This window comes from Arachis ipaensis, chromosome B10 (assembly GCF_059453495.1).
Source record: "Arachis ipaensis isolate K30076 ecotype BB chromosome B10, ASM5945349v1, whole genome shotgun sequence".
In the NCBI taxonomy this organism is placed as follows: Eukaryota; Viridiplantae; Streptophyta; class Magnoliopsida; order Fabales; family Fabaceae; genus Arachis; species Arachis ipaensis.
In genome coordinates, this window is record NC_142435.1 from 51,907,207 (window position 1) to 51,926,718 (window position 19,512).

The 19,512-nt window shown below is 31.3% G+C and overlaps 2 protein-coding genes and 1 pseudogene across 3 annotated transcripts; 2 read left to right on the forward strand and 1 right to left on the reverse strand.

The window, feature by feature from the left end:
* The first annotated feature begins 3,316 nt into the window (after positions 1–3,316).
* DJ1C (Class I glutamine amidotransferase-like superfamily protein) lies at positions 3,317–6,974 on the forward strand. 2 transcript variants are annotated; one of them, XM_016322746.3, is made up of 7 exons: positions 3,351–3,931; positions 4,354–4,503; positions 4,604–4,783; positions 5,222–5,299; positions 5,392–5,592; positions 5,907–6,044; positions 6,117–6,974. In XM_016322746.3, exons 1-7 carry the CDS (start codon positions 3,479–3,481, stop codon positions 6,327–6,329), a joined length of 1,413 nt encoding a protein of 470 aa, XP_016178232.3. In that variant the 5' UTR covers positions 3,351–3,478; the 3' UTR covers positions 6,330–6,974. The 2 variants fall into 2 exon arrangements, with proteins under 2 accessions (XP_020968811.2, XP_016178232.3); XM_021113152.2 differs by lacking the exon at positions 4,604–4,783 and having other exon boundaries at positions 3,317–3,931.
* Positions 6,975–8,446: 1,472 nt separating this feature from the next.
* On the reverse strand, positions 8,447–12,137 carry LOC107623088 (ABSCISIC ACID-INSENSITIVE 5-like protein 7). Its single transcript, XM_088508369.1, has 5 exons — positions 11,920–12,137; positions 9,412–10,753; positions 9,167–9,238; positions 9,027–9,056; positions 8,447–8,872 (listed from the first exon to the last, which is right to left on the reverse strand). Exons 2-5 carry the CDS (start codon positions 10,570–10,572, stop codon positions 8,798–8,800), a joined length of 1,338 nt encoding a protein of 445 aa, XP_088364495.1. The 5' UTR covers positions 10,573–10,753; positions 11,920–12,137; the 3' UTR covers positions 8,447–8,797.
* On the forward strand, positions 10,656–13,694 carry LOC107620614 (putative ribose-5-phosphate isomerase 1 pseudogene; annotated as a pseudogene).
* The last annotated feature ends 5,818 nt before the right edge of the window (positions 13,695–19,512 follow it).

The following is a 19,512-nucleotide window of genomic DNA, read 5'->3' on the forward strand; positions in this document are numbered from 1 at the left end:
TGGGTCCCGAATATATTGATTTCAAAGTGCCGCTTCCGATGGAGTTGATGGAATTGATGGAGTTGGTTGTGTTGGGAGAAGAACCTTCACTCGAGATTTAAGGTAAATAATTCTACTACTTACTTATATGTATGGAAATTATTTTTAACTTGATATTCTTTGTCTATGTTTGTAATATAACTAATATTAATTATTACTCCAATTATTAATTTTTTTTTAGTTTTTGTATACTGTATATGTATTTCAAACTTTATTAGAAAAGCATGTAATCCTTTTATTTGGATGTACAATTTTATCTTAATTTAGAGAATTCAATGTTGTTAAAATCCTTTACACCTTCATGACTACTTTAACTAAAAAATTAACTTTCAAGAATACGAGAATATATAGCTCTGTGTGTAATCCCAAAATTTAAGGTGAATCATTTTACTCTTTGCATATGTCTATATAAATTATGGTTAATTTATTATTTTTTGTGTGTGCTTGTAATATTTATTTTACTCTAATCTATTTGTATTATTAACTTTTATTTTTGTTTTTATTTTCAACCATATGTCTTTTTAACTTTAGGAAAAATATGAATTAATTGTTCTTTTTTTTATGTTGGAATTTAAGTACACTGATCTCAAAGTGCCGCTCTTAGCGGAGTTGACAAATTAGTAGAGTTGATTGTTTTGGGAGAAGAACATCCACCGGAGATTTAAGATAAATAATTTTGGTCCTTACTTATGTTTATGTAAATTATTTTTAACATATTATTCTTTGTGTGTGTTTGTAATATAATACTCTAATTACTGTTTTCTTTTTTTAATATTTCTATAATATACATGTATTTCTAACTTCATTAGAAAAATAGATAATCCATTTATTTACATGTATAAATTTATCTTAATTTTGAGAATTCGATCTTGGTAAAATTTTTAAACATGTTTTTCTTATTATATTTTTTGTGCATATTAGCATTTTAATTTTGAATCATAAATATTTATTAGTATTTTTCTATGATGCATGGACCCTGACACGAACACGGGACACGACACGATACAGAACACGCCGACACGCGAATTTTAAAATCTTATAAGACACGGGGACAAGCATACATATAAAATATAAAGTATTTTTTAGATAAATCATAATAATATTTTGATATTTTATTAATATTAAAATATAAATTAATTTTTTAATTATTTTTAATGTCTTATTTTAATTATATCAAGTATTTAAAATATTTTTTATTTAAATAAATAATAATAATATATACTATATCTAAATTTATTTCAAGAATATTTGTTAAAAATAAGACTGGTCATGCTGACACGTGATGGTATTTAGGTGTGTCCAAGCGTGTCCGGTGAAGAGTTTTTTATTTTTTATTAAGACACAGTTTGGACACAGCAGACATGCATGTCAGACAAGTGTCGGTGAGTGTCGTGTCTGAAATGTGTCCGACACACGGACATGGCAACTCAGCGAAGTGTCCGTGCTTCATAGATATTTTTAAATATAATTTAATCTTCTTTTTATTTGTAGATGAAAATAGAAGGAATGGAATAAAGAAAGAATATAGGAGAAAGAGAATCATTCATTGTAGCAGAGGTGATTTCTCTATTTTCTACTCAACTTTAATTTCTAATTACTTGCCATACCAATCCATATCTTTTTCTGATACCACAAATAACATGTTGCTTTGATCACCATACTATAATATCCAACTATCAATACGTTTGGTGGTCATGAATTAACAAATAATTGTTATTTATTTATCAGAACAACAGAAATTGTAGTACTAAGTATTCAACTATGAAGGGTTCAGCAGTAACAACAGTGGATTCACAAACATTTCTGTTGGTTCGAGGCCATCACTTCAATAGTAACAATAAATTCGAGTAACATGGAACACACAGAAGGGTTAAGGTCGAAAAAAGAATATAATAAACAGTAATTGAGCTTTTGTGATTGTGACTTACGTAGTCCCAGTTCAACTCAATAATAATTTAAAATAAAAAAGTTCAAGAGTAAAAATTTTTGCTGTTAACATTTTAATTCCAAATTATTTTTGGGTTAATATGGGATTGAATGAGCCACAATCATAGAACGTCTATTGTTGTTTCTTATATTTTTTTTCTACCTTTACAATTCTACATGTTCTATAATATTCGAGTTTGCTGTTTTTGATAAAATGATTGTTTTAGACTATCATAAATGTTCCTGGATCTACTAGTATTACGTTTGAACCCTTTATGGTTGAACACTTGGTCCTGTCACTTCTGTTGTTTTGATGAATAAATAACAAAGATTTATTAGTTTTTGATTATCAAATGTATTGATGATTGGATATTACTTATTAGAATATGGTGATGAAAGAAAAATATTATTTGTAGTATCAAGAAAGAATATAGATTGGTATAGTGGGTAAATAGAGACTACAGTTGGATAAAAAAGAGAAACTCACTATAATAATATAGTGGTTTTGTTAATTGTAATGGTCATTAGATATTTTAGATTTAATTTTTTGGGACAAACTCGGACAATTTTGGGTTAAAAAGAATATTAAGAACCATTTTTAAATAATATCGATTTTTATCTCTCAATAGTATATACTAAAAATATTATAGTTTAATCATTTCAATAACTATGCAATATTCACCCACATGTAACTTTGACAACATTTTTCAATAAAGCATAGGAAAAAAAAAGGAAAGGTAAAGTAATATGCTTTCGTTTCTCTATTTCTTTTTCCTTTATGTTAAGGTTTAGATTAAAAAATAGTAATTGATGAAATATAATAAGTTTGTGCGAATTTTTAGTTTGTCTTTTTTTTTATCTTTAATTAGCATATAAATAAAATCAAAAGTTAAAATAATTGTATTTTTAAGTCATGTATTTCCGCATCTCTTTATATTTTCAATGCTATCTCATAGATTTTTATTAGCGAAATGTATGTGCATGTTAAAGGAATATTTTTTGTCATAGGACATTGAAATTTGAAGAGAGTGCATGTGCATCTTGAAATTGAAATGCAAGTACATCTTGAAAAAATACTTTTAGTTATAGATGAAATGATATTTGTTTTTATAAAAATATTTAAACTATCATATTTTGGTGATATTAAAATTTTACTGTTTTTTTAGTTAAAAATAATAGAGTAGATATATAGTTTAATTATTTTTTAATATATGGTATTATAAAGATTTTTTAAGCAAATAGTAACTAAGATGTTTTTTATCCGGGCATTGCACCGTCTCTGCTAGTATATATATATTTGGACAGAGGTCATATTTATTTATTTTCAGTAAAAGGATAGTTTTGGCACTGGAATGGGGCCTGGGCCTAGTTTTCTTTGCTGAAGAAAGTTAAGTTAGCCTAGCCTAATAAGTTTCCAAAAACCTAAGTGGAGAGGATATCTTTTGCAACGCGAAAAGCGCGAAAAAGTAAAAAAAAAATAAAATAAAATAAAATCATTATCCAACTCACTTCCATGTCGTCGCTGATTCTACTGAGACCCTCCCCGGTGGCGGTGGCGGTGGCCGCCACCCCCACCACTGGCGGCGTTCCTCTAACACCAACTTTCACTTCCGCAGCACCTCCACGTCAGAAATCCTCTCCTCCTTCAAAACGCTCCACCAAAACCAACAGCAACCACATCATACCCATAACACCACCCACTCCGTCGCCGTCAACGACATTCACAACAGAAGGTTCTAATTCCTCTTCCGTTCCTCTGAAGAAGGTTCTGGTTCCCATCGGCTACGGCACCGAAGAGATGGAAGCAGTTATCTTGATTCACGTTCTGCGCCAAGCTGGTGCTGACGTCACTGTAGCCTCCGTGGAGCCTCAGCTTCAAGTTGAAGCTGCTAAGGGCACCAAATTGGTCGCTGATACCTCCATTGAAGCATGCTCTGATCAAATTTTCGATCTTGTCGTTTTACCTGTTAGTTATTACTTTTCTTGGTTTTTTAAGTGATTTCATGACACAAGTATAATTACTATGCAGAGAAATAAAGAAAGGGTTAATTGATTTTTAAAATTACATTTTTGCATTTTATTTATAGGATGATATATCATTATGCTTATATATTTACTTGTAAAGTATTTCATAGTATTATGATATATGAATTTTTTATGAAAAAGGTTCAAACCAAGTTTCATGATGAATTCACAATTAGGCAGCATATCGCATACCAATTCATCTACGTACCGAAACGTCATATGTATATTTTACACACAAAATATTTTACATATGGCTACATATCTGTTTCGTATCGGAACATATTGTATTCCATGTAACTATGGTTCAAACTCTTTTCAAGACATGGCTATAGTGAGTAATTGTGTGGCTTGTTTGCATTGCAGGGAGGAATGCCTGGCTCAGTGAGGTTAAGGGATTGCGAGGTGCTGCAAAAAATCACATGCAAGCAAGCTGAGGAAAATAGGCTCTATGGTGCTATTTGTGCTGCTCCAGCCATTACCCTTTTGCCATGGGGTCTACTAAGGAGAAAGAAGGTACTAAACTTGGTTGGATCAATATCTGTTACTGTTTGAGGGTTTTACTTAGGTTAACAATGTATTTGCATGGCTAATTTTCTCTAGCGTGTTATGCAAGACTACATGTCACCCTGCATTCTTTGACAAGCTGCCGACATTTTGGGCCGTTAAGTCAAATCTTCAGGTTTCAGGAGGGCTTACAACGAGCCGTGGACCTGGAACTACTTACGAGTTTGCTTTATCCTTGGCCGAGCAGCTGTTTGGGGAGTCCGTTGCCAAGAACATTGCAGGATTGTTGGTAAAGTGTTTGCTTGATCCTAGCAATAATGGCAATAAAACTCAATTACGAATTTTTTTAATTATCTGATGTAGAATTCTAAACTGGATTCTATTTCCATTTATTTTATGATTTATTCAAAAGCCTCAAATTGTAATCCAACTATCCAGTGCTAGGTTTTAGCAGGCTGTACTGCCAACCAACTAGATGTTATTAGATAGTTGAACTAGTTGAAGTGAAGAATGTTAACTAGAAGTAGAAATGGGGAAAAGTGATTACCAACAGAAAAGGAGGAGCAGAAGAAATTAAGTTGTAGAGTGACAAATCTGCTTAAATCTATGTATTTCATTCTAGATCCTAAACTTTTATTGTAATTTTCTTTCTTAGAAAAGTATGGTGTGTCTAAAGTTCTATGTCTGACCAAATTACCCTCCCCCTCTCTCTTTTTTTATTTTTCAGTTTATGAGAACTGCCGATGATAATGCAGTGAAGGAGTTCAACAAAGTTGAGTGGTCTGTTGACCACCATGCCCCTAGTGTAATTTACTGTCATATCATCATAATTTGGCAAGACTTCTGCTGTATCATCCTTCTGCGACATGTATCTTAACTATAAGTTATGATATTCAGGTTCTTGTACCAGTTGCTCATGGGTCTGAAGAGATTGAAGTTGTGACTCTGATCGATATTCTACGGCGAGCAAAAGCTAATGTCATAGTTGCATCCATTGAAAAGACTCATGAAGTTTTAGCTTCCAAAGGAACCAAAATTGTTGCTGATGTATTAATTAGTGATGCTCAAGAGTCCTCACATGATTTGATAATTCTACCGGTAAGATAAATTTCTGGAAATATATATGAAGACAGCTACACTTTTTATTGTGCTGGTATTCTGTACCCTTGAAGTCTACACTGCACAAAACAAATAAATAAATAAATAAAATCATAAAAACTGCATGGAGCATAGGGTGAAAACCGAGAATGAATCATCACATACTTACACCTGCTATCGTTATTTTGCTGGGATTAGAGTAGGGTTGATTATCGCAGTTGATTGAACAATTGCTTTAGCTTATGGAACTCAATGGACGATTATTTTTTTTTGTCCCACGTATAATTTGTAGTTGCTTATCATGAATTGTTTAGGGAGGTACTGCTGGAACTGAAAGGCTAAGCAAATCTAGAATTCTGAAAAAGCTCCTTAAAGAACAGAACTCAGCTGGAAGAATATATGGGGCTATCTGCTCTTCGCTTTCCATTCTGCATAAACAAGGTTTACTGAAGGTATTTGACATGCTACTGTTCATATTCCTGATAAGTAACGCCCTATTGAAATGATGAAATTTCTTGTTACAGAACAAGAGGGCTGCAGCTCATTCGTTGATTATCGATAAAGCTGAAGATGAAGCAATCAATGGTGCTGCCGTAGTTATTGATGGCAAACTAATCACTAGTGAGGGACTTTCTACTGTAACTGATTTTGCTTTGGCTGTTGTAAACAAACTATTTGGTAATGGAAGAGCAAGAAGTGTAGCAGAAGGCCTTGTTTTTGAGTATCCTAACAGTTAGGGCATCTGATTTAAAATACTTATAGAGGAGGTGGAAAAAAGTTATATCTAGGGCGTGTATGGTTGGAAGTAGTAAAATATGGTGGAAATTTTCATGGTGGAGCTCACAAGTAAAGTTACACATGAAGTTCATCCAGGAAAATTTGCCCTTTATTTTCACTCTCCAACCGAACACACCCTTAGTCTAAAGAGACGAGGACCATACCGTGTCCAATAGCTTCATATTATGAGTTGTTTGTTCCATATCACTTCACAAAACATGGATAAGTTGAAGTTGCTTGGACAAATCTCTGATGGATTTGTAATCTTGTACACAACCATGTTGATATCACTTATCAGAAAAGTCTATGATCTGAATATGAAACGGTTCATCGTTTCATCCATGTTGATGGTAACAATTTGGCATCACCATCTTCCTTGAGTGTCATCTTTATGGAGAGGATGTTGCTGACTCGGATGGGAATGCCATTTGCCAGTGACTCAAACCGGAGCTTCTCGGATTTTACTATGTAATGTGTGTGGAAGAGTAAATTAGAACAGATTCAACTTTCTAATGTGTCTTTGAGAGGTAGTATTCAAAGTTGAAACTCTTCATGGTTCACTGATTTCTTCTCTTTATAAAGCTCTGAATTTTTCAGTTTAGAAAGGTTTGTTAGCAACTTATTTGTTCATATCTAATCTTATTTCTTATTTAAGATGAAATGAAAATGTTGCATTTGTAAGCTTAGGCCAAATGACGAATGTATTGTAATAATAAAAAATGATAGGTTAGAAAGGGAGATTGAAATAATTTTCTCATATTCTTTTGGAAGTCCTTCAATAACTTCCAGTTAGTGTTAAATCAAGAAGGACACCTACTTGTCTTTGATAAGCATATCAGAATTCAGAATAATAAAAGTGTTGTCTTATATTTTTGGAATTGATTTAACTTGAAATGAAAGGAAATAAATTGAATTAGAAATGAATGAATGTTTAGAATCAATTATGTAAAAGAGAAATTGATGCAATGATTTTACTTTATATTTTTATTTTTTGTTTACCACAATTTTCTACCACCATTGCTAAGTGTGCTAATAATTGCAACCATCGCCGTCAGACCATTGCCTCTGGTGGCTGGACCGCTGTCGGATTCTTTTAGGCCCTCAATCCCTTATGTTTTATATTCATACATAATGGATAAAAATGACTCTTATATTTAGTAATGTTACATATTCAAGTCTTTTATTAAAGTCCAACTAAGTTAAACAATAAAACTTACAATAATGTTAGCCATAATTAATTTTTGTTATATTAGACTAATTTGGTTAACAAAAAGATTTGGATGTGTAATATTATTCTATATTTAACACACCAAATCGTTTTAATCCCAATTAAATTTTCCAAAAGATGAGAAAATCTGTGACAAATGTTTAAGTAAATTCATAGTATTTACAAACCAAACTTAGATTGATTAAGTCACTCGTCTATTTAAACAAGTGTCGAGAGATACCGTAAAAAACCAAAATTCATAGTATTTAGAAGTCAATTTAATTTCTATGTTTTATCCATTCCAAATAAATAATTTGATTTTGAAATTAAATCAAACCCGTTTAATACACTCTTAAATAAATGACAACGAAATTGGTGGGACTCCATATCTGGCCTTTGGTATATCTTGCAATATGAAGTATATCATTTATAAAATCAAATTTTAATTGTCATTTTCTCATATACTTTTGGTTCTGTTTCCAAAAAGGAAGAAGGAGACCAAATATAAGCCACATCAACACACTTTGGTTTTTGGGTATTAACATCAACACTTGTTCAAGATGACACCCCTCCTAATCAGCATTTAACTTTGAGAATTGATAAATCAAGATTACATATAATGACAAGACGACAACCAAATTATTTTTTTAGGATGTTCATTATGTTGACCTTTGATAAGTACTTGAAATAAAATGTAATTGTAACCAAAATTCCAGACGCAACACACTCCTTTTTCTTGACCCAAAAAAGGAATTGTGTGTTGTGACTGCAAATTGAATTCAGCAAAAAGGGGTTGGAAACTTAAACGGGAACTTAAAAGGGACAATACAAATATCCAATTTAATTCGCTTGTCTCAACATCCTCCAACATAAGAAAATAGAACTAGCATTCAACCAAATACAAATAGTTTATTATACAAGATGCAAGTTTTTCTAATGTACATCTCAACTCTCTCCTACTTCCTATACATAAGAAAGCTACCACCCCTATTATCTATGTAGGACTCAATTCCAATTACATCAGACACATGAAAATTATATATCATATTTATGTGGAACCAACATAAAATTTAATGGTTGAAATTCTTCTACCGGAAGAATAGACTCCTCCCACTAAAAGAGCATAATAAGAACTTTTTCCACATGCAATAGTCCAATCCTAGTGACATAAAGATGCCTTCCTTTTTATAGCAGTCGCTTTAAACAAAGACCAAATTTGGTCTACCATGGACCTGTAACTGTCCTTCTCAAGCACTGTCTTTTATTTCCCAATGGCCAAAATGAAGAATCCATATTCTGCCAAAAATAAAACATGTGAATTTTTCTTTTCTTTTTCTTTTTATTTTCAGTCTTATATTAAGAATTATAAATTATAATCATATAAATCCAAGAAGTCACCCTCCGTCCCAAGTCCCAACCCAATATATATAAAGCAAAATAGATAACTTACCTGATTTTTCTGCATTTCCATCATTTCTTCCTGTATTAAAGAATATTAAAGAAAATTAGTCAAAAAAATATTACAAAAACCACAGTTGAAAACAAAATTATTATTGAGGATGTATTGCACAGTGACAACATTTAACATACCTGCTTTTTTTGCAATTCTTTGTTTATTTCCTTAAGCTTCTGAACTTCAGCTTCTAGTTCAAAAGTATAGGCCTGCGAAAAATCGATAGAAACAGAATTTAACAGTTGCTTGCACTATGAAACATGAAACATCAAACCAATTTTCTCTTAATGCTGATATCTAAGACAAGGAAGAACATAAGAATTTAATGTGTTTCCTATTTACAAGAATGCATAATTTGATAATTTAGAATTAGAAGGCTAACCTGCTTGCGAGCCCTTGACCTTGCAGCTGATTCTCTATTTTTGATCATTCTCCTCTGTCTCCTCTCCACAACTTTCTCTATAGCACTGCACTTCCTTCCCCTGTTGATTACATAGGGAACCGGTGACAACGACATTGAAGAAGTATCCACACTGCTCTTGGCAATCATGTCCGGTGACATTTTATTTGCAGGAGTGGCACCCGGAGCTGTTACATTGGTCGGGACTAAACCAACAATTCCAACACTCGCCAGCCCATTACTTTGAACTACTGCGCCATTCATCGAACGCTCCGGCACTCCAATCATCCCACCCCTTGTGCCAGGGCTAGCAAGCTGAGCATTGTTCAACATATGCATAGGAGAAGCAAAAGCCACATTTGAAGGCTTGGGGAAAAGGGGTGGCGGCTGCGGGTGCTGCTGCTGTGTTTGTTGCTGCTGAGTATGGTTCGAGTTTAGCGACAGAGGAGGAGGAGGAGGCTTGGGAACCAAGTTATTACCAAGATTGTTCCCATTACTTCTATTTGGTTGTTGAAAACCAAGAAGTAAACCATTGCTATTGTTTGATCTAGCAAAGTCACCACCACCATACCAACCATTGTTGTTAGCATCAGGCCTTGCCATTTGTTGAGCTTGTTGAGGAGCATCTTCTCTCACAACACCAGCTCTCACCAAGAACTCCTCCAATGTCATTTCTCCTAATGCTGGTTGCCCTTGTGTTTGAGGCACAGATGAAACCCCATTGCTACCTCCATCTTTGGCTCCGGCTCCAGTGCTGCTGCCACTGCCACTATCTTTCATCAAATCCCTCCAAACCTCATCAACTGTTTTCTGACTAAGAGTCCTTGGAAGCGTCAAAGAGCCTTGTCTTTGCAAGTTCCCATTCAGGTTGTTGGAATCACCACCACTGGCGCTGGCATTTATACTGGCTGAAGAAAACGCCAACGCCTGAGACTCCTCGGCAGTCCATATATTCTTCAAGAGCTCATCCATGTTCATGGATCCAAAATCCTTCCCAAACCCCCCTATTGTGTTCTGGAACTCGTCAAAAGTAAGCGAATAAACCGAAGGCTGCCTCACCAGAGTGACATTTGCCGGTGGTGGCTTCCCACCCATTCTATCACCATTATTGGTGGGGTTATCACCATAGCCCCTGAAGTTCATTTTTTTATTGAGACCCCACTTTTTTTTTCCTTTTCTCCTTCTAAAACTTGAAGTGGAAGCAAAGAGTTTAACTTAAGCAAACAATGTCTTACGTATCAATCATTCCCAAGTAGATCATATGGTATTTTCAGCGTGCTTTGGAATGATTATCCTTCTGATTCAGATCTAACTATTCACAACACTGAAGAAAAACATTAAATTAACAAAGTTACTTGCAGCAGATAATTAAATCAAACCCTTAAAACTCCTACCCCACGCTATATTATAGTCTACAAAAACCAATAATCAAGTATACATTAAAAGTAGAAAGGAGAACAAAAAAAATCTTTCAGGTAGTAGAGTTCTGTCTCAAATTAAAATATCTGAAGTGAAACTTAGATACATGTTAAGTTAAACAGTTAAAACATCTTGTAACAGTTTGAGAGTTATAAATGCAACCGCCTCTGCAAGAATCCAAAGCAGTTGGAGAACGGTAAAGTAAACATTGATTATTACCCAATAGAGAGTATAGAAATATCAGATCAACACTTCCACTTTTTATGCTGCATCAGATCCACACTACTCTCACTCAACTCATTGCCTTTTAAGAAATTCACAATTTCACACTTTAAAGAGGTTAAGTTTTTTGTCCGAATTTGGTTGGTTAAATTAGATTTGAGTTGGTCACTTAACTAGTACTACTTACTTAGCTCAAATCTGATGTAAATGGAACTTAAAATTTATTCATATTTTTTCTAACAAAAACCCAACCTTTTTTCTCCGAGTTAAACCACTTAAACTGGAAAAAGAAACCACAAAAAAAATCTCTCCGATGCGTCACTCAACCCCTAAAGACCTGCTTTTTATTTTATTTAATCCATAAATTAACTAATTAATTAGTTAATTAATTAATTAAATAATTAATTAAATAATTATTAGATTATCTTCCAGAATTTCACGCCCAATTATGGAAAGTCTTTCCCCTTTTGCTCAACCACTCTCATCCGAAAACTAAACAACTCGCAGCGAAGAGGAACTCCAAATTCCTCAGTTTCTCGCCATAATCGAGCTTCGCCGATATCGTAAACCCCAAATTTGGTCAAATTAAAAAAAAAAAAAAAAGAGTCAAAATGTCTCGAAGAAGATTTTGACAAACTTAAAATGTTAATTAAATAAGAGTTTAATCACACGAGAGACAAAATAATAATAATAATTTAAAAAAAAAAGAATAAGATCAATCAATCGGTTAAGATACGGGGAAAAAAAGTTGGCGGCATTTAAAAAAAAAAAAAAAAAGAGGTAAGGTGAAGAGAGTGAAATAAAAAGAACACGAAGGAAGGAGGACAAGGGTTTAGGGGTTAATTTTACCTTTGGAGAGTGTGTTGAGTTGGTTCGAATTGGAAGAGAGAGTGAGTGTGAGTGAGAGAGAGAGAGAGAGAGTCGTGTCGCAGGGAGCTTTGAGGTTATGAATTGTGGTGCTTTCGACAAGTGTCTTTGTGCGAACAACACAGACACGAGGCGCCATTTAAGCACTGCCTCCAATCTCTTATGCATTCTCTCCTTCGCTGTGGCGTTTTTTTTTTTTTTTCTTTTTTATTTAGAATTTAGCGATTTTAGATAAAAATATTTGTTTAAGATATTATAAATAAAAAGAACAAAAATATTATTGATTTACAGGACATTTTGGACCCTCGGATAAAAATAAAAAAAAATATTTCGGATACATAAAAAATAGTTATTAATTGAGTTATTAAATATTGGCGTATATAACTATATTAAATATACAAAAAAAATAACAATTTTATAACGTGTATATTTTTTATAATAAATATTATTTTGACACTAATTTTTTTAACAACTAAGTATGTGTTATCTTTATTTTGTTAATAAAAAATAATATAAATATATAATTAATTAATAATAATTATATTTTTATATAGATATCAAGAATATTTAGTATATAAATAGTATTTTTTAAAAATTAATTAATAAATTAATTACTAGCATTTAGTATAAAATATATAATAAAATATAAAATATATATTAAAAATAAATTCAACAATATATATTTATACATAAATATATAATTATAAATTTTTTATATATACATAATATTTTTATTGTATATATACATATATTATTTAACTTATTTTTAATATATTTATACATTTATATAATATATATATTTTTTATATAAGTGACTAATTTTTAATATGAGTAAACTATTATTTTTATCTATTAAAATTCTAAACGTCAATAAATCTACCCACAAAACAATAAAATTAAAGTTGTACTCACGAAAAATCGATTTCATATAATAAAATTATTCAAACCCCTAAAAAATTGTCCAAAATCTTTAAATTACCTTTTTCTTTGCTGCTACTATCATCATTCTCATTTTTCTAAAGATAACATTCTTTTACCATCTTCTTCTTTCTTAGGTCATTTTCATCCAAGATGATTTAAAGAAAATCATTGCTTACAAAACCGTTATATCCAGCATGATTGTTGGCCTCAGAACCGGCTCCACTGTCAAACATGCTATAAACCGAATCAGCGAGCTTCTCTATCAAAGCAAGTTTAAGGACATCGTCCGAATTTCCACTTTCAAGAAAATGCATGAGCAAGTCCTCTCTCTTGAGATTTCTTTATCGGATCTGAACTCTCACCCATTGTTGATTTCGTCATTGACGATGTTGACAAGATTGATCCTTAACTTAATCTCGTCAAGGAGTATGATGGTTCCTTCTTGAGGAAGAAGATGGTTGAAGATGCTTATAAGAAATTTGTTGTAATTGTCCATGAGTCCAAATTCGTTAACTATATTAGTGATAGCGGTTTGGCCATGCTCATTGAAATTATTCAATTTTGTTAGAAGTTCATTGTTTCTAAATTTCAGAATCTCTTTCAAGAATCTAATTGCATTGGAAAGCTCAAACTTTGGGAGAAAAGGTTGAGTCTTATATCACTAATAATGATAACTATATTTGATTTGTATTTCAAGCAGAGTATTGGAGATTTGAAGGTCTAGCAATTCTATTTTGTAAATAGTCAGTATGATGGAGTATGGAATGTTCATTGATGTTGAAGAGAGAAAAAAAAATAATTTGAGAATTTTGAGTAATTTTTTAAAATTTGGATAGTTTTGCTTGACAGAACTGTAATTTTTTATTGGTATAACTTTAATTTTGTTATTTTGTAAGTAGGTTTGTCAACGTTTTAAATTTTTATGAGTAGAAATAATAGTTTATTTAATTGATAAAAATTAATTTTTTCATATTTATTTTTAATTATCTAAAAAAATAGATGTAATAGATTAATTATTCAAAAATTTTGCATGCGCAGTTTCTTTTAAAAATGTAAAATAGATATAAAATTTTATTCTTATTGCTTAAATAAATTTTTATATTTTCAATTAGTCTAATTTATTAATTAATAAAGAAAATAAATAGAATTTAATTAAATTATTGAGAGAGAAGAAAAGAGAGATGATGGGAGATGGTAATGGTGTCGAAACGTGGTCCAATGGTTGGAGAGTTAAATCGATGATGTGATGTTGGACCAATGAGAGCGCGAAATGTGGGATCATCTCCAACAATTGATGCTGCTTTCCGACAAAGTATTGTACATGCTCATCAACTCTTGCCTTTTTTTTTTTTTTTTTTTTTTTTTTTAAGATTTTTCCTCTCTGTTAAATTATATTTATATTTAGACCCTGCAATTTATTAAAATTAAGTACACACTACATTTCTGTTTGACCAGTATATGCTTTTCTCCTGTTGCGTCATTAAATTTGAAATCAAGTTTAAAATAAATTATATAAAATCATTTTTAACCCTCACAACCTCTCTAGGCATAAAAATTTATGTAAATGACATTTTTGTTATTTCAATTAAATAGAATTGTTTCACTCGATTTTTATAATTTTAATGGAGTGTCTTGATAAAATGTCGAAATTGAGTTTATATCAAGATCTCAAGTATTAAAAAATAGATACGATTTTTTTAAAAAAAAGAGTGAATTCGATTCAAAAATTACTTGATTATGGTGTTAAGACAATTTTACATTAGAAACTTAAAATCACTAGTGGTAGAGTATTTAAAAAATAAACAATTAAATAAAATAGACAATGAAAGGCATAAAATATTGATTAAAACAAAATAATAACAAAATTTAAATATAATAAACGATAATAAACCAAATAAGCAAAAGAAAAACAAGTTAAAAACTGACTTCTAACATTCATATGCACTTGCACTTTATGTTTTTCCGTTGCATTGCGTGGACTAGGAATTTTATGACTTTATATGATGATTTAGTGTTCTTAATTGAAGTATTGACTCTTCTAAATTTCTATTATTTATAAGACATGGAGATGGATTTGCCTTGGAGCATGTTGTCTACTATCTTACTTCCTTCTTTTTTTCAGTCATAACATGTCTTGACCATGAAAAATTTTGATCCCCAAATTTTGACACCCACATTTCCTTTGGTCTTCAAGTCCCATGTTTCTTCAACTTGCTCCTCGAATCCCGCACCCATATTTTTCACTTGGTTTTGATGATCGAGTAGCAAACCTTGATGCTCAAGGAAAGGCAATAATTATCTTTTAACTTTAACGCTCTTTGTACCATTTTTTTTCGACTTCAACTTATCTGTCTCTGCTTCTATAGTCGAAATTACTGACAGTTGAAACGCTCTCTTGTCGAGAAAAATCAATTTTTATACCAACAAGAACAAATTAAAATAAAAAGTAAAACAATACTATTTCAATTGAATTTATTAGTTTAGATTAATACAATAAATCTAAGTTTATTTTTTGGTTCTGCAATTGGCGTAATATAGAAGAGGTAAGTATATTTTCATCCAATAAAAAAGTGGTGTGTGCAATTTTGGTAAATTCAAAGAATGTAAGCGTAATTTTCATTTATCATGTTATGAGTCAACACTCAATTTTAAGGTTTTTTTCTTTTTTTTTTTAAAGAAATAGTTTGATAATGATAAATATGAGCATAAGGAGATCAATTTAGTGAGATATTCTACAAAGAAAGATATTGTGATTGATGTACAGATAAATGAGAATTGAAAAAATCTTTATTGAAGCTTTGAAGATCGAGTGCTCTAAGGTTAATCGAAGATAGCGTACCGATATAGAGATGTGTGATTCGATGAGGCTTTTTTCGAAAAAAAAAATGGGACAGAGATCTTATAAGCGGTTATGTAATCTTGTGTACTTGGTGAAAATAGTTACTTTCCATAATCTCTAAAGAAGGTAGGTGACAGTTTAGGATGGTCGAAAAAATTTATAAATGAACAAAATTTAGAAGAAATAAAGATTGAAATTCGATTTTAAAAAACACTTTCACACACTTACATTTTCAGTGACTTTCTGAGTCTGTCAAAAACTTTTTTTTTTGTAAAATTCTTTTCATATCTTTATATTTCTTTTTAAATTTATCTGTAATTTTCTTTCATGCAAGTTATTTCCATTTTGCAAGGTACTATTTGTCTTCTTTTTAAATTTTAAATTAAAAATTTTAATTTTAAAATTTTTTGATTTTGTCATAAGCCTTTTGTTTGTTTACTTTCATTTCTCTGTTTTGTCTTTCTGTATTCACTTTTCATTTAATTAAATCATTTAATGCCAATTTTTTCTTTTTTTTTTTTGTTTTGTTCAAAAAAAAAAATCTTTAGTGCACATTTAAAAATTGGTGCTTGTTTAAAAAATGACTAGATTTCATTTTCAGATTATTAGATATTAAACTAAATAAAATTTATTAAAACTTTGCATAACAAATATATTTTTTATCAAAAATAATTATGATGTTTGAATATTTTAATTTTTATAAAAATTACTTTCTATTATTTTTTTTCTGTGTTTAGAATTCAAATTTAAAATTACTTATTAAAAGAAAGAGTATTTATCATTCTAATCGATCATGTGTTGGTAATTTAATGAGATATATGATTATTAATAAAAAAATTATTTTATATCAACGTAAATTAGTCAAGTTTAGAATAATGCTTTATGAACACAAAAGTTAAAGAAGTATTTGTATGTATTTATATATATTATGTCATATATTTTTAATAAAATAATTAGTTCGTTATTAAAATAATCAAATATTTTACCGAAATATAGTCAAATTTATCATAACATATTAAACTATTTTATAATAATATAATCAAATTTTTTTCATAAATACTAAATAGGTTTAGTTATTTTGCTAGCCTTTATAATTTTATTCTATTTTTAATTTTCTCCTTACTATTTAAAAATTTGTAATTAGATTCTTATAATAGATTGTTTCGGAGGTTACTTGAAATGGTGATTTCGGCCTGAGGTCCAGACTCTTTATGAGGCAGCGTTCGACTTGTGTTAGTGCCAAGGTGCTGCCGTCCAAGTTCCTTGTGAGGAGATGTGGTGGTATCTGTAAGAGACTCCAATACTTAAGTTAGCAAGAGTTTTAAGCAGGTTTTTTTCTATATTGGGTCCTGAATATACTTGAGGGTGTCAATGTATTTATAGTAGAATAGATAACCGCCTTTTAGAATAGTTCCACCTTTAAGGGTGAATAACTGTTCCCTTTTGTTAGAGAATTCGTTGAGATCTTCCTTCTAGATAAATAGAAGATATCCTGGGAGACAGTTACTTATTTAGATAAGTAGGACTGAACTCATATCGCTGTGTCCGACCTTTATAAGGTCGAGTAGGGGTAGATCCGAACAATGTCAGTAGGTTGGCCTTTATTCATTTTGGGCCTGACTGAATTGTGGGCCAGTCCATGAACAGTACCCCTACTTGAAGTCGAGCTTTACAAAGTTGGGCTCGAGCAATTAAATGACCAAGTCAAAATGTTGACCTATAGATAAGTTGTTTAGTAGTTTTGAGGTCTAAATCCAAGAAGATTGGTGGACTCAACATGATTTGAATCATGTAACGCTTTCATAACATTACTCAGTAACTATTTGTGCGCTTTCTCCGTGCGGCTATCATTTTGTTGTAGTGTAGTTGTTACTTTGTCATTTTGTAATCAGATATTACAAGTCGTTTTTATGTTCTGTGCGACTTGCCCTCTTTATATGACTTGTTTTTGGCCAAGTTCTTTTTCTAGAATTGATTTGTACAACTCATTCTTTCCGAGTTATTTAAGGCTTGTAGGCTCTGTATGACTGGTTTTATCACATCTTGCTTAACTAGAGAATATTTCTTGTCCTAGTTTCGTACAACTTGTTCAGTTCGAGTTATTTTGAGGATGCATGACTTGTTTTAATACAATCACCTTTCTGAAACTTATTTTGATTTTGTATAACTCGTTTTATACCGAGTTGTTTTGAAGGTTTAGGTTTTGTTGTACGGATTTGTTTTCTATACAAATAAGTTATTTTGAGACATGATTATTTTTTGATCGGATTTCATGCAACTCGTTTAGTTCAAGTTGTTTTGCAACTTAATGACTTATTTTAATACAAGTCATTTTTGAAACTTATAGTACTGATTTTGTACGACTTGTTTTGATACAAATCGTTTATTTCAAAACTCATAATTATTTCTGAGTATAACCTTATCTAGCTTGTTCGATACGAGTAATTTTAAGGTTTTATGATTTGTTTCATTTCAAATCGCTTAATTATAACGTGGCTATTTCTTGATCTGATTTTATACAACTCCTTTAAATCCAAGCTGTTTTTAGGACTTCACAACTTGTTTACTTTGAGTCCTTTTAAAGTATCAGATCATCTTTATAGCCTTCGGATTTCGTTGCTTTATCCATTGTGCCCCTGCTCGAGGTTGAGCTTTATGAAGACGGACTCGAGCAATCAAGAAAATAGGATTATCGAATGAAATCTTTCAATGATTTGTTCAGCTTGTTTGATTCGAGTTGTTCCTAGAGTGATAGAATTTTATACGACTTGTTTTTAATGAAAATCACTTAGATCATATGGTTATTTTTTACTCAATTTCGTTCAACTCATGAGCTTGAGTTGTTTTAAATCATCAAGCCATATTATAACCATTAGACACCAATTTGAACCTCGTCGCTTTATTTGAGCGACCATTAAAAAGGTTGGCTCGTAATTTTTGTGCTTTGTCGAGCATAAATTGGCGCCTTAAGTGAAGGGATTATATGCTTATTCCCTCCCTTTTCTAGTTTTTACAAGATTGTCATCCTTGTATATGATACAACTCATTTCACCCAAGCTGTTTTAATTGGATGATTGTTTTTACATTTTGATTTTGTTCAAAATGTTTACAATCCTTTCTTTCCTTTCCAACTTGTTTCTGTACGATTTGTTTGGTTGAAGGATTGTTGTTCTTGTCATTTTTGTTTTTACCCTTTTGATTTTTTACAACTCATTTTATATCGAGTTGTTTCAATTTTGCTATAGTGATTCATTTTGATACAAATCCCTTTTTAATGCTTTGCTTTACTAATTTGTTTTGATACAAATCACCTTTAAAACTTTGCTCTCAGGCTGACACAACTTGTGCTTGATACAAGTTCATTAAAAATATGGTTGACTAGCACAACTCGTTTAAACCGAGTTGTCTTTACATTGTTGTAGATGCTGGAACAAGTTTTCTTCGCACAACTTTTTTTGTGAAGTTGTTCACATTTTATACAACTAGGTAGTTTATTTCTGGAACTTGTAGAGATGAGATCGTGGGATTGGAATTTTGTACGATTTATTTGTTACTCGTGTGGGTCAAGTTGTTAAATCGTATTTATGCCTCGAGGGTATATTTAGTTAAGTTACTTTTGTAACTTGTTCTAAACACAACGTTTTCTTATTAGGATGGGGTCTTTTTCGGTATATCTTGTCATACATCGTAGCCATTCTTTGTCTCAAAACTTATTTTCTTATCCGAGTTTGCTCTTGAATTTCTGGAAAGAGGTCGAGTTCTTCTTTTTGAGCTTGAATATTACTAGCTTTGTTGTAGAATTTCTCAAAGCCTCT